General features: G+C 42.7%; 1 protein-coding gene across 1 annotated transcript in view; it reads right to left on the minus strand.

Moving 5' to 3' along the window:
- LOC138853832 (cytochrome P450 4C1-like) overlaps window positions 1-25,742 on the minus strand; it is a 206,576-nt gene extending 180,834 nt beyond the window's left edge. The window contains exon 1 of the mRNA XM_070093053.1: window positions 25,619-25,742. Within this exon, the coding sequence (XP_069949154.1) occupies window positions 25,619-25,691 (73 nt within the window). The 5' untranslated portion in view covers window positions 25,692-25,742. The remainder of the gene's footprint in view (window positions 1-25,618) is intronic.
- Window positions 25,743-26,571: the final 829 nt, after the last annotated feature.

Raw genomic sequence — 26,571 nt, forward strand, 5'->3', positions numbered from 1 at the left:
AGTTTTTTTTTTCCATGTCCATATGTATATATGTTTTTATTTTGTGTTCTGTGCCCTGTTCCTACGAGAGAGAGAGACCGAGTTTCTTTTACTACCCGTATTGTCGCGTCGGGACGACGCGCGGTAGGTGGCCGAGCGTATGTAGACAGCCTGTACTGTCTGCACAGACAGCCCATGCTGTCTGCCAGCTTAGTTCATATTTCGCGCCACTCAGGTGCTGCCATCTACAGGCCTTGCCACTTCAGTATGCCCAGACTTGCCTCACCCTCACTCACACAGCGGCCTGGCATCAAGACACAAGGCCTCCCAGCTCTCTCTCGTGGGCATGGCCCTGCCCGGGCCATGGGCACAAACACACAAGCCTGTGTAACCCACAACGACTTAACAATAAACAAAGAAGCCTCCGAAGACGTATATCATTAACACTGCTCTACAGCCTACCAAACAAACCCGTTATATTTTTCCTTCTCACTATCCCCCTCTCTCTACCTTCCCTTCTCTCTCTCTCTCTCTCTCTCTCTCTCTCTCTCTCTCTCTCTCTCTCTCTCTTTTGCTCTCTCTCTCTCTCGCTCTCTCTCTCACTCTCTCTCTCCATCTCTTCTCCATTTTTCCCTTCTCACTCTCCCCCTCTCCTTCCCTTCCCTTCTCTCTCTTTCCCCCTCTCACACTCTCCCCCTTTCCCTTCTCACTCTTCCCCTCTCTCTCTCTCTCCTTCTACCTTTCCCTTCTCTCTTCTCTCACAAAAAAAAAAAAAAAAAAAAAAAAAAAATGGTGGGGACTCGCAGGAACCAAGGGTCAGATGAGAATGGTTCTGGTAGGGAGGAGTGGATGGAGGAGCAGTGGAAAAGGATGGAACAAGAGTGGGAGAGAAAATTAGGAGAGCTTTCTGAAAAAATGGAGAAAGAGCTCTCTGTGAAATTGGAAAAGAGGTTGGAGAAGGAGACAAAGAATTGGGAGGCACAAGTCGAAACTGCAGTAGCCAAGATAAGGGTCCTACAAGTTGAGATAAATAGGCTGAAGTGAGTTACAGGGGCAGTGACCAGAGAAGACACAGCATATGAAGCTGCGAGGCCGAACAGGAAGGAAGGAATTATGAATTATGCTAAGGTCATATCAGCCTGCCAAGGAGGACCAAGGAGTGAAAGGGAAGAACAGCTGGTTGCAGATGGAGAGGGTGATAGGTCGAATGCTGAGGCACAACCAGGCTATCAAGAGCCACTGGAAAAATCAAGGGAGAAACTGACCACATACAGGCAGGATCCAGAGTCACAGAGGGTGAGGCAATGGGAGGAAGAAAGGGCAAAATCAGTGTTTATCCATAGGCTTCAGGAGAGAGAGGAAAGGACACACACTGAAAGGCAGCAGGACGAAAGAAAGGAGATTGAGAAAATCATCACGGAAATAGGTGAAGAGATGGACGAGATTGTAAATTTTCAGAGAATAGGGGGGTACTCGAAGGGGAGAAACCGACCAATCAAGCTGATTCTCAGGACGGAAACAGTGCGGAACAGGATCCTCCAAGAGCAACCACGATTGAAATACTCGGAAGAGTACAAGAGGGTGTTCCTAGACAGAGACAGAACAAAATCGGAACGACAGCAGCTGAGGGAGAGGACAAAAAAGCGAAAGGAGCTAGGAAAAGAGACAAGGATGGAACCAGCAGAGGTCAGTCAGAGCAGAACAGAACAGCAAGGGCAAGCACACACACATCTATTCTCAGAACCATACAACGTATCACACCATCCCAACACACACTACAATCCATACCCACAGCCTCCACCCAACACCGAGCTATAGAATCCCACAGTATGCCACCAGGTCTCCCACCCTCACAGGCCCCCCAAACCACAGTGTTGGAAAGGAAACTGAAGGTATGGTACACAAACGCTGATGGAATAACAAATAAGTGGGAGGAGTGGCATGAAAGAGTCAAAGAAGCATCACCGGACACCATAGCTCTCACAGAAACCAAGCTTACAGGTATGATAACAGATGCCATCTTTCCAACGGGATACCAAATCCTGAGGAAAGACAGAGGGAACAGGGGGGGTGGAGGAGTGGCGTTGCTGATCAAAAATCGCTGGAATTTTGATGAGTTGGAGAGAGGAGACAGCGGAGAAGAAAGTGATTACATAGCGGGAACACTTCACTCTGGAGGTCCCAAGGTGGTAATAGCAGTGATGTATAACCCACCACAGAACAGCAGGAGGCCAAGGCAAGAGTACGACGAGAGCAATAGAGCGATGGTTGACACACTGGCTAGAGTGGCCAGAAGAGCTCATGCATGCAGGGCAAAGCTCCTGATCATGGGTGACTTTAACCACAAGGAGATCGATTGGGAGAACTTGGACCCACATGGGGGCCAAGATACATGGAGGGCTAAGATGATGGAGGTGGTACTGGAAAACTTCATGTGCCAACACGTAAGGGACACTACAAGAGAGAGAGGAGAGGATGAACCAGCAAGGCTGGACTTAGTATTCACCTTGAGTAGTGCAGATATCGAGGACATCACATATGAAAGACCCCTTGGGGCCATTGACCATGTGGTTTTAAGCTTCGAATACACAGTAGAGCTACAAGTGGAGGGAGAAGCAGGAAGGCCAGGACGAATGAAGCCAAACTACAAGAAAGGGGACTACACAGGAATGAGGAACTACCTGAACGGGGTTCAGTGGGACAGAGAACTGGCAGGGAAGCCAGTTAATGAGATGATGGAATATGTAGCAACAAAATGCAAGGAGGCTGAGGAGAGGTTTGTACCCAAGGGTAACAGGAATAATGAAAAAGCCAGGATGAGCCCATGGTTTACCCAAAGGTGCAGGGAGGCAAAAACCAAGTGTGCTAGGGAATGGAAGAAATATAGAAGGCAAAGGACCCAGGAGAATAAGGAGAACAGTCGTAGAGCCAGAAACGAATATGCACAGATAAGAAGGGAGGCCCAAAGACAATATGAAAATGACATAGCAGCGAAAGCCAAATCTGACCCGAAACTGTTGTACAGCCACATCAGGAGGAAAACAACAGTCAAGGACCAGGTAATCAGGCTAAGGAAGGAAGGAGGAGAGACAACAAGAAATGACTGTGAAGTATGTGAAGAACTCAACAAGAGATTCAAAGAAGTGTTCACAGAGGAGACAGAAGGGACTCCAGAAAGGTGGGGCACACCACCAAGTGCTGGACACAGTGCACACAACCGAGGAAGAAGTGAAGAGGCTTCTGAGTGAGCTAGATACCTCAAAGGCAATGGGGCCAGATAACATCTCCCCATGGGTATTGAGAGAGGGAGCAGAGGCGCTATGTGTACCCCTAACAACAATATTCAATACATCTATCGAAACAGGGAGATTGCCTGAGGCATGGAAGACAGGAAATGTAGTCCCAATCTTTAAAAAGGAGACAGACATGAAGCATTAAACTACAGACCAGTGTCACTGACATGTATAGTATGCAAAATCATGGAGAAGATTATCAGGAGAAGAGTGGTGGAACACCTAGAAAGGAACGATCTCATCAACAGCAGCCAACATGGTTTCAGGGACGGGAAATCCTGTGTCACAAACCTACGGGAGTTCTATGACATGGTGACAGCAGTAAGACAAGAGAGAGAGGGGTGGGTGGATTGCATTTTCTTGGACTGCAAGAAGGCGTTTGACACAGTTCCACACAAGAGATTGGTGCAAAAACTGGAGGACCAAGCAGGGATAACAGGGAAGGCACTACAATGGATCAAGGAATACTTGTCAGGAAGACAGCAGCGAGTCATGGTACGTGGCGAGGTGTCAGAGTGGGCACCTGTGACCAGCGGGGTCCCGCAGGGGTCAGTCCTAGGACCAGTGCTGTTTCTGGTATTTGTGAACGACATGACGGAAGGAATAGACTCTGAGGTGTCCCTGTTTGCAGATGACGTGAAGTTGATGAGAAGAATTCACTCGATCGAAGACCAGGCAGAACTACAAAGGGATCTGGACAGGCTGCAGACCTGGTCCAGCAATTGGCTCCTGGAGTTCAATCCCACCAAGTGCAAAGTCATGAAGATTGGGGAAGGGCAAAGAAGGCCGCAGACGGAGTACAGTCTAGGGGGTCAGAGACTACAAACCTCACTCAAGGAAAAAGATCTTGGGGTGAGTATAACACCAGGCACATCTCCTGAAGCGCACATCAACCAAATAACTGCTGCAGCATATGGGCGCCTAGCAAACCTCAGAACAGCATTCCGACATCTTAATAAGGAATCATTCAGGACCCTGTACACCGTGTACATTAGGCCCATATTGGAGTATGCGGCACCAGTTCGGAACCCACACCTAGCCAAGCACGTGAAGAAACTAGAGAAAGTGCAAAGGTTTGCAACAAGACTAGTCCCAGAGCTAAGAGGTATGTCCTACGAGGAGAGGTTAAGGGAAATCAACCTGACGACACTGGAGGACAGGAGAGATAGGGGGGACATGATAACGACATACAAAATACTGAGAGGAATTGACAAGGTGGACAAAGACAGGATGTTCCAGAGATTGGACACAGAAACAAGGGGACACAGTTGGAAGCTGAAGACACAGATGAATCACAGGGATGTTAGGAAGTATTTCTTCAGCCACAGAGTAGTCAGTAAGTGGAATAGTTTGGGAAGCGATGTAGTGGAGGCAGGATCCATACATAGCTTTAAGCAGAGGTATGATAAAGCTCACGGCTCAGGGAGAGTGACCTAGTAGCGATCAGTGAAGAGGCGGGGCCAGGAGCTCGGACTCGACCCCCGCAACCTCAACTAGGTTAGTACAACTAGGTGAGTACATATATATATACACACACACACACGCACACACACACACACACACACACACACACACACACACACACACACACACACACACACACACACACACACACACACACACACACACACACACACACACACACATGGAAGACAGCAAATGTAGTCCCAATCTTTAAAAAAGGAGACAGACATGAAGCATTAAACTACAGACCAATGTCACTGACATGTATAGTATGCAAAATCATGGAGAAGATCATCAGGAGAAGAGTGGTGGAACACCTAGAAAGGAATGATCTCATCAACAGCAGCCAACATGGTTTCAGGGACGGGAAATCCTGTGTCACAAACCTACTGGAGTTCTATGACATGGTGACAGCAGTAAGACAAGAGAGAGAGGGGTGGGTGGATTGCATATTCTTGGACTGCAAGAAGGCGTTTGACACAGTTCCACACAAGAGATTGGTGCAAAAACTGGAGGACCAAGCAGGGATAACAGGGAAGGCACTGCAATGGATCAGGGAATACTTGTCAGAAAGATAGCAGCGAGTAATGGTACGTGGCGAGGTGTCAGAGTGGGCACCTGTGACCAGCGGGGTACCACTGGGGTCAGTCCTAGGACCAGTGCTGTTTCTGGTATTTGTGAACGACATGACGGAAGGAATAAACTCCTAGGAGTCCCTGTTTGCAGATGACGTGAAGTTGATGAGAAGAGTTCATTCGATCGAAGACCAGGCAGAAATACAAAGGGATCTGGACAGGCTGCAGACCTGGTCCAGCAACTGGCTCCTGGAGTTCAATCCCACCAAGTGCAAAGTCATGAGGATTGGGGAAGGGCAAAGAAGACCGCAGACGGAGTACATTCTAGGGGGCCAGAGACTACAAACCTCACTCAAGGAAAAAGATCTTGGGGTGAGTATAACACCAGGCACATATCCTGAAGCGCACATCAATCAAATAACTGCTGCAGCATATGGGCGCCTGGCAAACCTCAGAACAGCATTCCGACATCTTAATAAGGAATCGTTCAGGATCCTGTACACCGTGTACGTTAGGCCCATATTGGAGTATGTGGCACCAGTTCGGAACCCACACCTAGCCAAGCATGTAAAGAAACTAGAGGAAGTGCAAAGGTTTGCAACAAGACTAGTCCCAGAGTTAAGAGGTATGTCCTATGAGGAGAGGTTAAGGGAAATCAACTTGACGACACTGGAGGACAGGAGAGATAGGGGGGGACATGATAACGACATACAAAATACTGAGAGGAATTGACAAGGTGGACAAAGACAGGATGTTCCAGAGATTGGACACAGCAACAAGGGGACACAGTTGGAAGTTGAAGACACAGATGAATCACAGGGATGTTAGGAAGTATTTCTTCAGTCACAGAGTAGTCAGGAAGTGGAATAGTTTGGGAAGCGATGTAGTGGAGGCAGGATCCATACATAGCTTTAAGCAGAGGTATGATAAAGCTCACGGTTCAAGAAGAGTGACCTAGTAGCGATCAGTGAAGAGGCGGGGCCAGGAGCTCGGACTCGACCCCCGCAACCTCAACTAGGTGAGTACAACTAGCTGACTACAACTAGGTGACTACAACTAGGTGAGTACAACTAGGTGACTACAACTAGGTGACTACAACTAGGTGACTACAACTAGGTGAGTACAACTAGGTGAGTACAACTAGATGAGTACAACTAGGTGACTACAACTAGGTGAGTACAACTAGGTGACTACAACTAGGTGAGTACAACTAGGTGACTACAACTAGGTGAGTACAACTAGGTGACTACAACTAGGTGAGTACAACTAGGTGACTACAACTAGGTGAGTACAACTAGGTGACTACAACTAGGTGAGTACAACTAGGTGACTACAACTAGGTGAATACAACTAGGTGACTACAACTAGGTGAGTACAACTAGGTGAGTACAACTAGGTGACTACAACTAGGTGAGTACAACTAGGTGACTACAACTAGGTGACTACAACTAGGTGAGTACAACTAGGTGACTACAACTAGGTGAGTACAACTAGGTGACTACAACTAGGTGAGTACAACTAGGTGACTACAACTAGGCGAGTACAACTAGGTGACTACAACTAGGTAAGTACAAATAGGTGACTACAACTAGGTGAGTACAACTAGGTGACTACAACTAGGCGAGTACAACTAGGTGACTACAACTAGGTGACTACAACTAGGTGAGTACAACTAGGTGACTACAACTAGGTGACTACAACTAGGTGACTACAACTAGGCGAGTACAACTAGGTGACTACAACTAGGTAAGTACAACTAGGTGACTACAACTAGGTGAGTACAACTAGGTGACTACAACTAGGTGACTACAACTAGGTGAGTACAACTAGGTGACTACAACTAGGTGAGTACAACTAGGTGACTACAACTAGGTGAGTACAACTAGGTGACTACAACTAGGCGAGTGCAACTAGGTGACTACAACTAGGTAAGTACAACTAGGTGACTACAACTAGGTGACTACAACTAGGTGACTACAACTAGGTGACTACAACTAGGTGAGTACAACTAGGTGACTACAACTAGGTGAGTACATCTAGGTGACTACAACTAGGTGACTACAACTAGGTGACTACAACTAGGCGAGTACAACTAGGTGACTACAACTAGGTAAGTACAACTAGGTGACTACAGCTAGGTGAGTACAACTAGGTGACTACAACTAGGTGACTACAACTAGGTGACTACAACTAGGTGACTACAACTAGGTGAGTACAACTAGGTGACTACAACTAGGCGAGTGCAACTAGGTGACTACAACTAGGTAAGTACAACTAGGTGACTACAACTAGGTGACTACAACTAGGTGACTACAACTAGGTGACTACAACTAGGTGAGTACAACTAGGTGACTACAACTAGGTGAGTACAACTAGGTGACTACAACTAGGCGAGTGCAACTAGGTGACTACAACTAGGTAAGTACAACTAGGTGACTACAACTAGGTGAGTACAACTAGGTGAGTACAACTAGGTGAGTACAACTAGGTAAGTACAACTAGGTGAGTACAACTAGGTAAGTACAACTAGGTGAGTACAACTAGGTGAGTACAACTAGGTGAGTACAACTAGGTGAGTACAACTAGGTAAGTACAGGTTAACGGGTGCTCTGATGGCAGATCGGACACCTTTTTATCTACTTTATTCAACATTATTAAACGTTATCTATAACTGTAATATTGTAACGTTACATTCTATTATTTTGAAAATTTTAGAAATTCATTTCATACTAAAAAACATACTCATCAATCTTCCATTTTACTTATATAAATAATTTGACTTGTCAATTGTCGAATAATGTCATTATCTGCTGAATTATCTGCTAATTAACTGATGCATAATTTAAGAGTTCTCGCTCGTAGGTTTTCTTGAATAACTAAAATGATATGAAAGATTTGAACTAATTAATTTGAAAATAAGATTTATATTTTTCAAGCTTCCATGAATCTCTTACAATAACTTTTAAAATATGTTACTTATAGGAATAAAAATAGACTTATTAAGTATCTACGAGTAGCACAAATGCTGGCAGGTTTTTCTGATTGAAAAATTACTGTTAAAACATTAATTTTTAAATTTTACCCTAGAAACTGAGAAGATTTCTCAGTAGTTCAGTAGAGGATACAGAGAGTTGGGTTGCGGAGGGTTGCTTCGTTGACTTGGGTATTTACATGGTTGGTTTTGGCGTTGGTAATGATTCAAAAATATTTTTAAATAATTGAAAAATATGTTAATTTAGTACACTTTAACAGTTTTTATGTTGTTTATGAGGTTTAATTGGGAACTTCTTAGTTACACTGGTTAGTCCAGAAACACAGTAGAGTTCGTTTCATCCGCGGAAGTGACCCAAATAAGGGTATCACAGTGGCCTGAAATGGACTATTATCCTGGCTTCACCTCCTGTTTACAGCCCCTGAAATATGACTGGTGTTACTAATTCGTCAATAACTACTGGAACCTCCCAATATGCTTTGGAAGTTCTTGTAGATAAGAAATAAGGAAAAATGTTAATTTTAGTGGAGTGACGATGTATTCACAATGGAAAGAAACTTGAAATAACAGAAACTTGAGAACGTTAATATTGGAGAGAGACAAGATTGTTTTAGAACCTGGAATGCCTGCGACATTTTTGAAAAAGGAAATTAAAAGATTGTTTTTAGGATTAAAATAACCAGTTTAGGAATCAATTTATATAAGTTAACCTACACCATTGACATAGACTAGATTTCAGTATAGTATTTGATGATTGAAATTAGCCAGAAATATTCCGAAGAGAAGTAACATTGGAAGACTCCCTAACCAGTTAACCCTCCAAGAAGATATTTCATGGCATTTATAGGCCATTGTTGATCTTCATATAAATATTAATAAATAGCCACTAATACCCAAATCACAGCTGTAAAACTCATAAATCACGACTCCTTTGTGACATGACTGAAATCGCAGCTGCAAGGCGGCATAACTCACAAATCGCTGGTGAAAGGTGACTGTTACGACTTAATCTTCACCGTAACAATAGGGGCACAAATAACTCCATTTTTTTTGTTAGATTTATTTTATTACCAATCATTTAGCTTCATTGGTATTTGGTTAGTGAATTAAAATAACCACAAGCAATTATAAATGAAACACTATACAGCAAGAAACCCAATCTTACATTCAAATTCTCATTAACAGAGTATGATACAATAATTTCAATTAATAATCTACTCTTTTAGAAAGGTCTAGGGTAACGAAATAGTTATCTTTCATAAGTGACATGAATTACCAGACTAATGGCAAAGGCAAGACTTGGTATAAAGTTTTAGTTTAAGCTAGGAGCTTTGGGTTGAAGACCCGTATCGAGTCAGAGCTAGGAGCTGACTGACTCACTCATCTACTTCATAGTCTGACTTCAGCTCGGCCAGAAGGCGACGCGTGGCGTCAATTCTAGAACCACCAATTGGTCACTACAGTAGTGGTTACACATTCGTAATACCTAACCTAATAATAATATAATATTATAGTTATAATAATCATGGGGAAAGATATAATATAATACAATATAATACAAAGAGAGTACTTTTGATTCATACTGTACCCGATAATAATATATAGTCGAACCTGCTTTATCTAGCTAGTAATAAAGTGGTTCGCGATATATTATTACAGAACTTATTTTAACCAGGCCTTTTATTTTTGTATATAATGGAGTGAAGTAGAGGCGCGTAACAGTGACATAAGTCATAAACCACGATTTCATGGCGACATTACTCAAATATCACAGCTGCAAGAAGACATAACTCATAAATCATGGCTGCAAGATGACATAACTCACAAATCTTGAGGGAAAGATGACATAACTCATGTATCAGGTATACAGAGACCTAGAATTGAAATGTGATTATAAATGAAATTAGACGTCGATAGCAAGGAAAGGAAAGGAAGACATTAGGGTCTTCCAAAGATGAGAGAGAGACGCAAATGACCAGAAGAACAGAAAACTGAGATAGATCAAGGGACCGAAAAAACAACAAGAGCGAAGACGGTGAAAAATATGCGACTTCTAACAGTCTGAATTTATAATGTAAACTGATTAACGAGATATATTTAACCTAAAAAAAAAAAAAAACGTGTTCCGTGGCTCGGCTTGCAACGCACTCAGCTCACGGTGTCCGTAGTTCGATCCCCTTGCATGAGTGGTAACCTTATGTTTCTTTACACCTGATGCCCCTGTTCACCTAGCAGTAAATATGTACCTGGGTGTTAGTCGACTGTTGTGAGTCACTTACCTTGGATGATAATGCCTTAGATAGGACTCGACTCTGAAATGAGCTGAAGTAGAATAGCTCTTAGCCTGGAAAACTGACTTGTGTGACGACAAAGTAATCTTCCCATGATAAGAAAATGATCCAGATGTTTTTACCCAAAATGAGAAAGTCAGATAAATATTTCCGACTATAATGAGGTGTGAATACTTACCCATTGTCAACACTGAGTCTGATGAACGTTTGGATTAGATATTCACTGATGTATCACTGAATCCTGAGAAGGATGTTGTTGCTCTGGCGTTTACTGTAATTATAAACAACTGAAGTGAGATACATCTCTAAGAATCTGCAAGAGTTCAGGATTATCATCATTCCATAATGTTTATCTTAAATTAGACAGAGGCTGTATAGAAAACAAGACTTGACATAGCTAGCATTTAAATATCAGTACCATCCTTCATCCCCAAGTGGTTGGACATTTAGAATGTTGTGTGTGTATATAGAGGTACCACAAGTGTTATTTTATTTTTATTAGCATATCGGCCGTTTCCCACCAAGGCAGGGTGGCCCGAAAAAGAAAAACTTTCACCATCATTCCCTCCATCACTGTCTTGTCAGAGGCATGCCTACACTACAGTTATTAAACTTCAACATTAACATCCCTCCTTCAGAGTGTAGACACTGTACTTCCCATCTCCAGGACTCAAGTCTGGCCTGCCGGTTTCCCTAAATCCATTCATTAATGTTACTTTGCTTACACTCCAACAGCACTTCAAGTCCTAAAACCCATTTGTTTCCATTCAGTCCTGTCTAACAGGCTCATACACGCTTGCTGGAAGTCCAAGCCCCTCACACACAAAACTTCCTTTACCCTTCCCTCCAACCTTTCCTAGGCCTACCCTTAACCCGCCTTCCCTCTACTATAGATTTGTATACTCTCGAAGTCATTCTATTTCGTTCCATCCTCTCTACATGTCGAAACCATCTCAATAACCCCTCCTCAGCCGTCTGGATAATAGTTTTGGTAATTCTACACCTCCTCCTAATCTCCAAACTACGGATTCTCTGCCCTCAGACTACTCTACTGCCTCCAGCCTTCTCCTTGTTATAACATTCCCAACCCATGCCTCGCACCCATACAAGAGCGTTGGTATGACTATACTCTCATACATTCTCCTGTTTACTTTCATGAATAAAGTTCTTTGTCTCCACAGACTCCTCGGTGCACCACTCATCTTTTTCCCCTCGTCAATTCTATGATTCATCTCATCCTTCATAGACCAATCTGCTGACACGTCCACTCACAAATATCTGAACACATTGACCTCCTCCATACTCTCTCCCTCCAATCTGATATCCAATCTTCCGTTACCTAATTTGTTTATTCTCATCACCTTACTCTTTCCTATATTCACTTTTAACTTCCTTCTCTTACATACCCTACCAAACTCATCCACCAACCTCTGCAACTTCTCTTCAGAATCTCCCAAAAGTACAGTGTCATCAACAAAGGAGCAACTGTGACAACTCCCACTTTGTGTTAGATTCTTTATCTTTTAACCCCACACCTTTTGCCAACATGAATAACCACGGTGACATCACACATCCCTGTCTAAGGCCTACTTTCACTGGGAAATAATCTCCCTCTTGCCTACATACTCTAACCTTGGCCTCACTATCCTCGTAAAAACTTTTCACCACTTTCAATAACATTTGCAACATCTGTCACATTGTCCGCCTATCCACCCTATCATATGCTTTTTCCAAATCCATGAATGCTACAAAAATCTTTTTACAGTTATCTACATACTGTTCACCTGTGTGTTTCACTACCTTTCCTAAAGCCTCCTTGTTCATGTGCTATCCTGCTCTCTGTCTTACTCATAATTCTATCAATAATAACTCTACCATACACTTTACCAGGTACACACAACAGACTTATTCCTCTATAATTTTTTACACTCTCTTGTGTCCCCTTTGCCTTTATACAAAGGAACTATGCATGCTCTCTGCCAATCCTTATGTACTTTACCCTCTTCCATACATTTATTAAATAAAAACACCAACCACTCCAAAACTATATCCCCACCTGCTTTTAACATTTCTGTCAATATCCCATCAATCCCAGCTGCTTTACCCCCTTTCGTTCTACTCACTGTCCCACGCACTTCCCCCACGCTCACAAATAGTTCTTCCTCACTTCTATAAGATGTTATTCCTCCTTGCCCTATACACGAAATAACAGCATCCCTATCTTCATCAACATTTAACAATTCCTCAAAATATTACTTTCATCTTCCCGATACCTCTACCTCTCCAGTAACTCTTTTCTCCTATTTTTAAGTAGCAAATCCATTTGTTCCCTAGGCTTTCTCAGCTTATTAATCTCACTCCAAAACTTTTTCTTATTTTCAGCAAAATTTGTTGATAACATCTCCCCCACCCTCTTATTTGCTCTCTTTTTACATTGCTTCACCACTCTTTTAACGTCACTTTTTCTTTCCATATACTCCTCCCTCCTTGCATCACTTCTACTTCGTGAAAACCTCTCGAATGGTAACTTTACATCATCATTCCACCAGTTATTGTTTTCCCTCCCGCACCTACTTTCCTGTAACCACAAACGTCTGCTGAACTCTTAAACTTACTTAAACTTAAACTTACCCCATACATCTTCTACCCTATTACTTGTATTCTCACTAGCCCATCTGTCCTCCAACAGTTGTTTATATTTTACCTTAACTGCCTCCTCCTTTAGTTTATAAACCTTCACTTCTCTCTTACTTGCTTCTTTCATTTTCTTTGTATCCCATCTATCTTTTACTCTCACTGCAGTAGCTACAACTAAAAAGTGATCTGATATGTCTGTCGCCTCTCCATAAACATGTACATCCTGAAGTCTACCCAACAGTCCTCTATCAACCAATACGTAGTCCAACAAACTACTCTCATTTCGCCCTACAAAGTTCAGTCAAATGCTCCCTATTATCATTTACACCTGGCACCCTAACCTTACCTACCACACTCTCTCTAAATGCTTCTCCTACTTTAGCATTTAGGTCCTCAACCACAATTACCCTTTCACTTGGTTTAAAAGTTCCTACACAATGGCTGAGCATCTCCCAAAATCTCTCTCTCTCTCTCTCTCTCTCTCTCTCTCTCTCTCTCTCTCTCTCTCTCTCTCTCTCTTCTCCAGGTGCATACATACTTATTATGACCCTTATTTTAATCCACACATTTATATTCCCTCTTCTCTCTCCATAACTGATCCTTTAACATTATTGCTACCCCTTCCTTAGCTCTAACCCTCTCAGATACTCCTGACTTAATCTCATTTATTTCTCCGCACTGAAACTCCCCTACCCCTTTCAGTAATTTTCGCTTAGGGCTAGAACATCCAACTTCCTTTCATTCATAACCCTTGCAATCACTTCTTTCTTATCATCTGCACTACATCCACGCACATTCAAACATCCCAAATTTATAAAGTTCTTCATTCTCTTCCTTTTAGTAATTTATACAGGAGAAGGGGTTACTAACCCATTGCTCCCGGCATCCAGTCGTCTCCCACGACACACAGCTTACGGAGAAAGAATTCTGTTCCACTTTCCCATGGAGATAAGCAGAAATCAACAAGAACTGGAACTAGGAAGAAAATATAAGAAAATCCAGAGGGGTTAATATATATATATATGCTTGTATGTACATGTGTAGTGTACATGTGCTGCGTCAGCAATGTTTGCTGATAGACACTTCAGGGTTATTGCAAACATTATGCAAATATTATGTAGAGTATTATATTTAATCAGTTAGGAAGTTTTGTTGTGAGGCTTGAACCTTGAACATTCGTTGTTTGAGCCTTGAAGTTACCTTTACTGAGTGTGAATGACGAAACGTTTCTATAATTAAGATTCCAAAATGTTGTACACGTGTCTCATTCTTCAACTTCTCGGGTTTTGTAAACCATCACATTTACTGATTATGTTGTGTACTGGCGAAGCTTCTTGTGTACCACCACTGAGTCTGATAGCCAAGCCAGTGAGGTTTCAGTCGAGGCTCGTCATAGGTCCAGCAGGTATTGTATTCACATTAGACGTTATAGTCACTATAGCTACCAGTTACTTCTTGTTATTCTCCCGCCATAATGTGAATGTCACCAGTGAATGAGTTATCTTATGACCAGTCTTAATTGGATTTAACATATTAACTTTAGCTAGTTTATCTACTTATGCTGTTTTAAGTCAGATTAGGTTAATACTAAATAACAAGAGCAACATTGCGTAAGGGGATAATTTTGACTAGCGTACAGGAAACGGGAACCACTGAGAAGATTGAAAAAGACAGCCCATCCTGTTATTTGGCTGTTGCTAAGACAATCAAAACGGTGACAGTTATTAGTCTTAAATCTTTTTCTAACCATACACAAATAACCCGCACATAGAAGAGAGGAGCTTACGACGACGTTTCGGTCCGACTTGGACCATTTACAAAGTCACACTAACCAGAAGTGGAGCACGACGGCTCTATATAGGCAGGAAGAGGTAGTGGTGGTAGTAGTAGTAGTAGTGGTAGTAGTGGTAGGAGTGGGGAACTAAGGAGGAGCCAGTCAAATTTAAAGACAGGGGAGCACTGCAAGGGAGCTAGGTGCCCACAGAGGGAGAGCAAGTGCACAGAGGTGGGGGAAGGGGAAGTGATGAAATAAATAATGAAGGGACAGAAACACGCGACAGAAGAAAGACAAAAAAAAAAGAAGGAAAGAGGAAAGGGGAAGAGGGAGAAGAAGAAAAATGAGGAGTCAGGTTAAGTCACGGGTGTTCTTAAGTTTGGAACATTTTACAATGTAATGGGAGAGGAAGGCATCTACAGAGACGAAGCCAGGACTAAGATTCATACAAGGAAAGTTGTGTATTAGAGAGGATTCAACTAGACGGCGACTGTTAAAGTTGGAAGTAGGGAAGACAGTTTTAGCAGAAGACCAGGCAATAGGATGGCTATGATCTCTGACGGTTAGTGTGACTTTGTAAATGGTCCAAGTCGGACCGAAACGTTGTCGTAAGCTCATCTCTTCTATGTGTGGGTTATTTGTGTATCGTTCCAGTCACGGTATTGTGCCTTTCTTTGTTATTTCTAACCATTATTATATATAATTTACTGGCTTTGGATTGGTATAAAAGATCACTTTTGTTGATGGATGACAATGTAACCTACATAAACCTATCTGAACCTAACGGAACTTTACCTTACCTAACACAACCTCAACTAACGCAACCTCACCTAACATAAAGGATGTATATCTAGAAATTTGTGGATAATAAGATATATGGAAACTGTGATGAATCCTTTGACGAGTGTGTCTCCAACAGCGATACTTTGAATGTTTGTAAACAGTTGGTATTCCGACGGTGTATTAAGATGATTGGTTGGAGAATATTCCAACCCAGGAGTCCCAATGGCCTGTTATCCTGGGTGTAAAGGAAACAAAGTAAACACAGCAGAAAAACTTTTGACTTGTATTATCCTTCACCAATTTAGAACAGAAGTATGTACACTATATACACTATGTACAACAATAGGTATTAGTGAACTCCACGGTAAGCAAGGTAGAATAGAAACCACTAGAGAGCAGACCGTGCTTCAACCAGCTCTAGAATGGGGATGACAAGGGTAGACAGAGTGGTACCTACAACACCTCTGCGATTGCCAAAACCATCTTCTCATTGGCTGGAACCTGGGTACTGATTGAACGACGGGGCCCCATCATCAACCCTTAGTACCTGCATCGCTGGTTGGGGAGATAGCCTTTCAATGAGGGTGTGTACATGCGCCGAATAAAGGTTACGTACTCTTTGCATGCCACAGAGAAAAATATACAGTAAGACCAACGTTCAATACTATCACCCACTTTTTCCACCGTCTTCAGTCATACTAAAAAGTATGGGTATGCTAGTGTTGTGACATACAGCAGAGTTTCCCCAGACACATGCAATCATAGCACTGACAAGACCAGTGTTGTAACATTACATTCAATTAGCGTTCAAAACCACTTAGCAGATTATTATTATTATTATTATTATTATTATTATTATTATTATTATTATTATTATTATTATTATTATTATTATTATTATTATTATTATTATTATTATTATTATAACATTTACGAGTAAGCGCTCAACCTGAAAGGGTCATACAGTAAATAGTAAACAGGAGATACTCAGGTTTAATCCGAGAAGGGGAAGGTAACTACAATTTCTTGGATCAAGGGCTCTTCACCTTGAGGTGATCTTCAGCACTCTAGCGTGTTCAAGGAATAAGACATATTCAATATCTAATTCAAACAGCGTAATTCAGAGGCAGGAATTACTAAGGCAGGAGAAACTGAGATTCTATAACAAACAAAAATTCTTCAGCTAAGTTTCTGGAATTAAGTCAAGCTTTTAAACCTTTCCAGATTCTGGAACTAGGTCAGGCACATGAACAAGTGAATTCGCCAAGCGTTGTATATCTCCCAATGTTTACTTTAATCTAAATTTAAGGAACTGAATTATTCTTGACTGGTGGTGTACAGGTGATGTGTTAATGAACTCTCACGTAGTTGATAGGATTTAAAGTCCATTTTCCTAAGAAAATGAGTTAAAAGCAATGTTAGTTAGAGTACCGTGGTGGCATCGCATTCTGGGATTTAAAGGACAGGACTTAAACTAATGCCTTAGTTTTGTTATGCAGCTACAGTGTGCTTGTTGCAACAGTGTTCACGCTGAAGTATGGTATATTATTGTTTTTCTATACTTTATGGACTACTTGTGTTCGATAAGTAATGTTTTCGAAGTTACTATCAATCTTATGTATAGTGCCGAGTACGTGGGAGTATTCCTAATTTCTGTCTACTTTATCTCACCCACTGTAGTGTAACCTTTAATCTTGTCTACTCACTCAGTTATTAATATGAGGGGGTCGATTCTCAGCTCTTGGCCCCGTCTCAATGTAGGGTCAACAGGATCATTGGTTCCTTTTCTCGTTGGCCTTATCATACCTGATCGTGAAACTAGATACTGAATTTTCCGCTATCACTTCACCATTTACGTCAAATATACCACTCTGAGACTTAGAAAGTATTTCCTAACATTCATCTGGCTCATCTCTATCTTTACTTTCTAGCCTGATTTCTCTCTCTCTCTCTCTTTTTTTTTTTTTTTTTTTTTTTTTTACACAGGGTTTGACATGGTTAAGGATCCCTAGCTTTATTGACAAGCTATTTACAGGTTAATGATTCCTAACTTTATTGGCAAGCTAAGGGCTGTTACCTACATCTGCTCATTTGAAAACATTTTTATTGTTATGAGGCATACAAGTAGGGAACAGGATGAAATTGGAGCCATCTGTGGGCCATCTTCCTCATGTCTCTCATTTTAGAAAGTCTGGGGTCCCTAGCTGCTTTGTCAAATCCTCTGGGATGTGTGTGTGTGTGTGTGTGTGTGTGTGTGTGTTTGCTAACATATACACTGCACGGTTGCAGGGGTCGATTCACAGCTCCTGGCCCCGCCTCTTCGCTAGTCGCTACTAGTTCACTATCCTCTCCAAATGTCTTTTCATATCTCTTTTTAAACCTCCACTACCTCAGTCTCCGGATTGTTCCGCTTCCTGACAACTCAGTTTAAACAAATACTTCCTATCATCCCTAAGACAAATCTCAGTTTTCAACTTCAAGTTGTGTCCCCTTGTTCTTGTGTTCATTCTCTGAAATATTCTTGCCCTGTCTATCTCGTCAATTCCTATTAGTATTTTATACATCGTTATCGGATCCCAAGTATCCATCCTATCTTCAAGTCATCAGATTGAGTTCCCTTAACCTCTTTCTAGAAAACATACCCCTTAGCTCAGGGATTAATCTTGTTGCAAACTTATGGATTTTCTCCAGTTTCTTGACGTGTTTGACCAGGTTTTGGTTCTGTATTGATGCTACATGACCCAAAATGGCCTTGACGTACACGGTGTACAATGTTGTGAATGACGCCTTACTTAGATGTCGAAACGCTATTCTCAGGTTCGCCAGGCGCCCATGTGCTTCAACTGTTATTTAGTTGATGTGTACTTCATAGGATGTGTTCGGTATAATGCTCATCCCAAGAACCTTTTTCTTAAGTGAGGTTTGCAGCCATGTACTCCGCCTGCGGTCTTCTTTGTCCATCTCCAAACTTCATGATTTTGCACTTGGTAGGGTTAAACTCCTGGAGCCATTTGTCTGACCAAACATGCATGTCATTCACATATACAAGAAACAGCAATGGACCCACTTGACACATGCACTCACTCTGATACCTCATCACGTACCAACACTCGTTATTTCCTTCCTGTCAGGTATTTTCTGATCCATTGCAGAGGTTTCCCTACTATTCCTGCCTTTTCTGTTTTTTTTAAACTAGTCTCTACTACCAGTACCACTACTGGTAGTGGTACTGGTAGTGATACTAATAGTGGTACTACCAGTACCACTACCAGTAGTGGTACTACCAGTACCACTACTGGTCGTAGAGCTTTCTTACAGCCCTAAAAGGTGCAATCTACCCATCCCTCTCTCTCCTGTCATACTTTTGTTACTTTGTCATAAAACTCAAGTAGGCTTATGACACAGGTTTTCTCATCCCTGAAGCAGTGATGATTGTCATGTTTGGAGTCATTTCCTATGTATGTGCTCTACCATCTTCTCCTGATAATTTTCACCATGACTTTACATACTATAGATGTCAGTGACACTGGTATGTAGTTTAATATTGCCTATTTTCTCCTTTCTTAAAAATTCGGACAACATCTGCTGTCTTCCACATATCGTGCAATTGCCATGTCCCGAAAGAATTATTGAAGATTGCTGCTAGTGACACCCTCCCTCTCTCAGAACCCATGGAGAGATGCTATCTGGGGTCACCGCTTTCGCGGTATCTAGTTCACCTTCTCCTTGGTTGTGTGGAATGTCTCCATCACTTACTGGTGAGCTCTACCGCCTCGGATTGCTGAAAGCATTTCTGTCTCCACTTGAATAGCTCTCTAAATCTTGTCCTTAGCTATTTACATACTTCCTGGTCACTCTTTGCGAGTTCTCCTCCTTCCTTCCTCAGCCTGATTACCTGGTGCTTGACTGACGTCATCCTCCTGACGAGACTATATAACAACTTTGCGTCATATTTGGACATTAATGTTACATCATTCACTTATTTCTGGTCCTTCGGCTCAACCCCTGTTTCACGAGTCCTTGCCTTCTATTCTTCTTTCATGCTCTAGTACACTTGGCCTCTTTACACCTCTAATGGGCTCACACCGTTTTTTCCATTGTTTCTGGTGCCACTTAAGAACATAAGAAAGAAGGAACACTGCAGCAGGCCTACTGGCTTGGTACGAACTTTCTCTCTACCTCCTTATACTTTGTAGTCACGTGTTTCATCATTTCATTTACTGGCTTTCCCTCTAGTTATCTTTCCCACTGCAGCTCATTCAGGAGTTACCTCTTACCTGTGTAGTCTCCTTTCTTTGAAGTTTGGTTTATCATGTCCTCCTTGTGCTGTTTCACTCTCCACTGTTAACTCTACATTATCACTAGTACCGAGGGGTCTTTCATGTGTAATATTCCCTGATGTCAGCTAGGCCTGTATACCTTGTATATGTACTTGTAGAAACAAAGATATTACATATTATTATTAATATTATTATGTTTGAAAGCAAAAGACTCGGCAGACGATGCAATATCCCTCTAATGAAAAGCAGGGGAGCCACTAGCACGATAAAAGTCAGCATAGTAAGTGTCAGGGGCTCAAGACTGTTTAGCTGCCTCCCAGAATACGTAAGGGGGATAACCAATAGACCCCTGGCTATCTTCAAGAAGGCGTTGGACAGGCACCTAACCAGCCGGGCTGTCGTTCGTACGTTGGGTTGTGTGCGGCCAACAGTAACAGCCTGGTTGATCAGGCCCTGATCTGCCATGCGGCCTGGTCACAGACCGAGCCGTGGGGGCCTTGACCCTCGAAACCCTTTCCAGGTATACTCCAGGTATTCAAGGTGAATGCAATGTCCAGTCTTGCTGGTACATCATCATCTCTCTCTCTCTCTCTCTCTCTCTCTCTCTCTCTCTCTCTCTCTCTCTCTCTCTCTCTCTCTCTCTCTCTCTCTCTCTCTCTCTCTCTCTCTCACTCTCTCCCCTATCTCTCTCTCTCTCTCTCTCTCTCTCTCTCTCTCTCTCTCTCTCTCTCTCTCTCTCTCTCTCTCTCTCTCTCTCTCTCTCTCTCTCTATCTCTCCCCATCTATCTATCTCCCTTTGGTTATTTATCTATCATATATCTTCGAAAATGGTATTCGACTTATTACTAACATCATACAAACATAATACAGTTGCCCAAGTGAATAAAATCTAACATTCTGAAGAGCGGTTGGAGCCGATCATCCACAGCACTGTACCGCAGTGCTACCCTGTCTGTGGCCCACTAACACTATAGAAAACTGTGTTACACAGCTGTAACTATAGAAGAACACTCCTCTAGTATGCTAAGACTCAAGCTGCTCGATTTCTGCCTCCATCCCCACCCTCACCAAAAAAGCAATTTTTCTCACATATATTATGCTTGACCGAGTTTTCCTCAACATCTCGGAAGTAAGATATTGTCCTATTTACTGAAAATTATCCATTATTAATGAACGAATTGAAAGGATATTCATGTTTTACAAACAGGTAAAAAAAAAATCGCATGATATAAGGCTACAAGCATCGGACAAAATCTGTTTGGCTATAGTTTCTCGAGGGTCGTGACAAATTAATTATGGGCGTGATATATAGGCCCCCAAACCTTGATAGGGAGTGCAGTAAGATGTTATGGGACGAAATTCATAAGGCGTCAAGATATGAAAATGTTGTGTTAATGGGAGATTTTAACTTTAGACAAATTGATTGGAACAATATGACAGGAAATCTTGAGTCTAGTGACTTTCTTGATACGGTTCAGGATTGCTTTTTAAGTTTGTGACTTGGTTCTTCCAAACACAGAATCACTAATTAATAATCTTGAGGTTAATGATGAGCTTGGGGATAGTGATCACAAATCACTTAGTTTAAATATATCTTGGAATTACCCAGATAACTGTAATCAAATCTCTGTCCAAGACTTTCGCTTGGCCGATTTCATGGCACTGAGAAATTACCTAGGTGGGCTAAATTGGGATGTCCTGACTATGGGTAAGGCAGGTGGTCTTGCTTGCCAATGTGACGTTTTTCTGAGCATAGTTCTAGCTGCCCAGACAACGTTTGTTCCGAGTAGGAAAATTAGATCTAACAAAAATGATCCCAAATGGATGAATAATAGATTAAAACATCTCATTGGTCAAAAGAGAGGCATATATAAGCGTATCAAAAGAGGGGATGGGCAGTTAAAAAATCAATATATTCAATTAAAGAGAGAAATAAAAAAAGGAATAAGAAAAACAAAAAGGGATTATGAGGCTAAGGTCGCAAGGGACTCGAAGACTAATCCAAAAGGGTTCTTTGGTATACAGAAGTAAGATTAGGGACAAGACTGGCCCACTTAAGAGTAACTCAGATCAGATCACTGAAAGTGACAAGGATATGTGTGAAAATTTCAATAATTTCTTCCTCTCAGTTTTTACCCAGGAAAATACTAGCGAAATTCCAGAAATAATAGATTATGTACAACAGGACGATAATAAACTATGCACGATTGCGGTAACTAGTGATATGGTCCTCAGACAAATTGAGAAATTAAAGCCTAACAAATCCCCAGGTCCTGATGAACTGTTTGCAAGGATGTTAAAGGAATGTGAAGAGGAACTTAGCATACCTTTGCCTAAGCTTTTCAACATATCAATACAAACTCGCATAATGCCATATTAGTGGAAAATGGCAAATGTAACATCTATTCACAAGGAAGGTGACAAGTTCGAACTATAGACCAATAAGCCTTACCTCCATAGTGGGAAAATTTATGGAATCACTAATTGCCGAAGCAGTTCGTAGCCATCTTGATAGGCATAAATTGATTAATGAATCTCAAAACGGTTTTACAAAGGGGTGTTCCTGTCTTAAGAATTTACTAACTTTTTTCACTAAGGTGTATGAGGAGGCAGATCATGGAAATGAATATGATAGTGTATATGGACTTCGGTAAGGCTTTCGAGAGAGTTCCACATCAGAGGCTATTGAGGAAACTTATTAAGCCACATGGAATAGGAATTTATTTTTCCTGGGTAGAGGCTTGGTTGACAAATAGGCAGCACAGAGTTTACATAAATGGGGAGAAATCAGAATGGGGGCACGTCACAAGTGGTGTTCCGCAGGGGTCAGTGTTGGGCCCATTGTTGTTCACAATTTACGTAAATGACATAGATGAGGGAATAAACAGCGACATAAGAAAATTTGCTAATGACACCAAAATAGGCCGTCCAGTTCTTTCTAATGAGGACACTAGAGCACTCCAGGATGATTTGAATAGACTGATGCAATGGTCGGAGAAGTGGCAGATGCAGTTTAATATTGACAAATACAAAGTTCTAAATGTTGGACAGTTAAATAACCATGCCACATATAAACTAAATAATGTAGATCTTAATACTACTGATAGTGAAAAGGATTTTGGAGTTCTGGTTAGCAGTAATCTAAAACCAAGACAACAGTGCATTAGTATTCGCAATAAAGCTAACAGAATTCTTGGCTTCATATCTAGAAGTATAAATAATAGAAGTCCTCAGGTTGTTCTTCAACTCTTTATATCCTTGGTTAGGCCTCATTTAGACTATGCTGCTCAGTTCTGGTCACCGTATTACAGAATGGATATAAATGCTCTGGAAAACGTACAGAGGAGGATGTCAAAGATAATCCCATGTATTAGAAATCTTCCCTATGAGGACAAATTGAGGGTCGCTGAATCTGCACTCTGTAGAAAGGCGTAGAATTAGGGATGATATGATCGAAATGTATAAATAGAAAACAGGAATAAATAAAGGGGATGTAAATAGCATGCTGAAAATTTCCAGCCAAGACAGGACTCACAGCAATGGTTCCAAGTCGGAAAATTCGGATTCAGGAAGGATATAGGAAAGCACTGGTTTGGCATTAGAGTTGTGGATGAGTGGAACAAACTCCCGAGTACAGTTATAGAGGCTAAAATGTATTGTAGTTTTAAAAATAGGTTAGATAAATACATGACTACATGTGGGTGGGTGTGAGTTGAACCTGGCTAGCTTGTGCTACTAGGTGTGATGTTGTTCACCCTTCCTTAAGTGGAAGTGACCTGACTTGGTGGGTCATTGGGCTAAGCCGGAGGGTAACATGGACCTGCATCGCATGGGTCAGTAGGCCTGTTGCAATGTTCCGTCTTTCTTATGTTCTTATATCGCTTTGTGCTACCAGTTGGACACTGGTAAGAGTGATATTCACCATCCCTGTGGCATATTGTGGCTTAGCAAGCCACCTTGGATTTTCAAGTGACTGGTGTAGTGTACTGCCGTGCATGGGTGGTCACCAGCCTGGCTGTCACGTCTGCCACTCCACCAACCCCCATCCACCACCACCATATACCGGGTCTTAGCATCATCTATTTTGGCTCGCATAGCTGAGCAAGAGTTTCCTTCGCACCTGTGCACCTACAATAAAGCGAACTTTGTGGGTTCGCCGAGAAAGCACAAATTTTCTTCAAGATTCACAATGTCTGCATGGCACTAACCTGAGGAGTTGATCGAAAGGTGTTGTAATTAGCATGACCAACCTGATTAAAGTAGGGGTTTCTGTAGAACCTGTTCACCTAAATGCTTACATGGAGATTTTAACTTAAACGCGGCTTTATGGACTTTAAGGAGTGAGTATAAGAGGTAACAGCAAAAGTAAGAGAGGTAACAGACGAGAGAAACGGAAGTGTTGGTGAGTGCCATTCATAATGCAATATAATCGCAAGTAGGCAATCTTAACGCTACACAGCAAGCCACATATTTTTCCATATTTTTTCCTGGAAGGTACATCCCTTGGCTCAGTCCTTCAGAAAGTTTCCCTGGCTGTCAACCTTCCAGGAAAAATATACTGGTACTGTATTACAATGAGAATGCGTCCAGCCTACGTGATGCATTAAAAAAGATCGATATAAAGATTATCTTCAAGAACAGTGGAACGTTGAAGCAGACGTTGATTAAGAATGAGCCATCCAACTGTTGGTGGTGTTTACAAACTCCCACGCACACTACTCTGACCCCATCCACTCCCACCCTGTGGGTGGTAGTCACGCCATCTATGCCGTCCTGTGGGTGGTAGTCACGCCATCTATGCCGTCCTGTGAGTGGTAGTCACGCCATCTATGCCGTCCTGTGGGTGGTAGTCACGCCATCTATGCCGTCCTGTGGGTGGTAGTCACCCCATCTATGCCGTCCTGTGGGTGGTAGTCACGCCATCTATGCCGTCCTGTGGGTGGTAGTCACCCCATCTATGCCGTCCTGTGGGTGGTAGTCACGCCATCTATGCCGTCCTGTGGGTGGTAGTCACGCCATCTATGCCGTCCTGTGGGTGGTAGTCACGCCATCTATGCTGTCCTGTGGGTGGTAGTCACCCCATCTATGCCGTCCTGTGGGTGGTAGTCACGCCATCTATGCCGTCCTGTGGGTGGTAGTCACGCATCTATGCCATCCTGCTTATGGTAGACATAATATCACAAAGAAACACAGTGGGTATATAATCCAACATGATCATAATTTATTTCTAAGGCGTGAACTTAGAGCACACTCTCCACCCTCACTGGTGCTCTGTCAGTCAACCTCTGATGCAACCTTCACCCGTAGCCTGTAACCGATGATACAGCCTGCAACCGTTGATAAGTAAGTAAGTAAGTAAGTTTATTCAGGTATACACAAATACAGTTACATAGAATTATCATATATAGCAGCATATGTGTAGAGAACCTAGGATAACCCAAAAAAGTCAACGGTTGCAGCCTGCAACCGTTGATGCAACCTGCACACGTTCACGGTCCACACACTAGTTATCCTCATTGTAGGCTGGCACATTTTAAATACACAACTTACTATAGAAAACAAGAGCAGGATAGAGTGAAGCTCCCACACCCCACTGTGAGGAACACACACTGAACAGTATCATACACAGCGGCAGTGATGGCACCAGACTGTCACTAAGCCAGTAACCTCGCTGCCAGACACTGGCACCAAGCCAGTACCCTCGCTGCCAGACACTGTCACTAAGCCAGTACCCTCGCTGCCAGACACTGTCACTAAGCCAGTACCCTCGCTGCCAGACACTGTCACTAAGCCAGTACGCTCGCTGCCAGACACTGTCACTAAGCCAGCACCCTCGCTGCCGGACACTGTCACTAAGCCAGTAACATCGCTGCCAGACACTGTCACTAAGCCAGCACCCTCGCTGCCAGACACTGTCACTAAGCCAGTAACCTCGCTGCCAGACACTGTCACTAAGCCAGTACCCTCGCTGCCAGACACTGTCACTAAGCCAGTTCCCTCGCTGCCAGACACTGTCACTAAGCCAGTAACCTCGCTGCCAGACACTGTCGCTAAGCCAGTACCCTCGCTGTCGGATACTGTCACTAAGCCAGTACCCTCGCTGCCAGATACTGTCACTAAGCCAGTACTTTCGCTGCCAGACACTGTCACTAAGCCAGTACCCTCGCTGCCAGACACTGTAACTAAGCCAGTACCCTCGCTGCCAGATACTGTCACTAAGCCAGTACCCTCGTTGCCAGACACTGCCACTAAGCCAGTACCCTCGCTGCCAGTGTCACTAATCCAGTACCCTCGCTGCCAGACACTGTCACTAAGCCAGTACCCTCGCTGCCAGACACTGTCACTAAGCCAGTACCCTCGCTGCCAGACACTGTCACTAAGCCAGTACCCTCGCTGCCAGACACTGTCACTAAACCAGTACCCTCGCTGCCAGACACTGTCACTAAGCCAGTACCCTCGCTGCCAGACACTGTCACTAAGCCAGTACCCTCGCTGCCAGACAC

This window comes from Cherax quadricarinatus, chromosome 41 (assembly GCF_038502225.1).
Source record: "Cherax quadricarinatus isolate ZL_2023a chromosome 41, ASM3850222v1, whole genome shotgun sequence".
In the NCBI taxonomy this organism is placed as follows: domain Eukaryota; kingdom Metazoa; phylum Arthropoda; class Malacostraca; order Decapoda; family Parastacidae; genus Cherax; species Cherax quadricarinatus.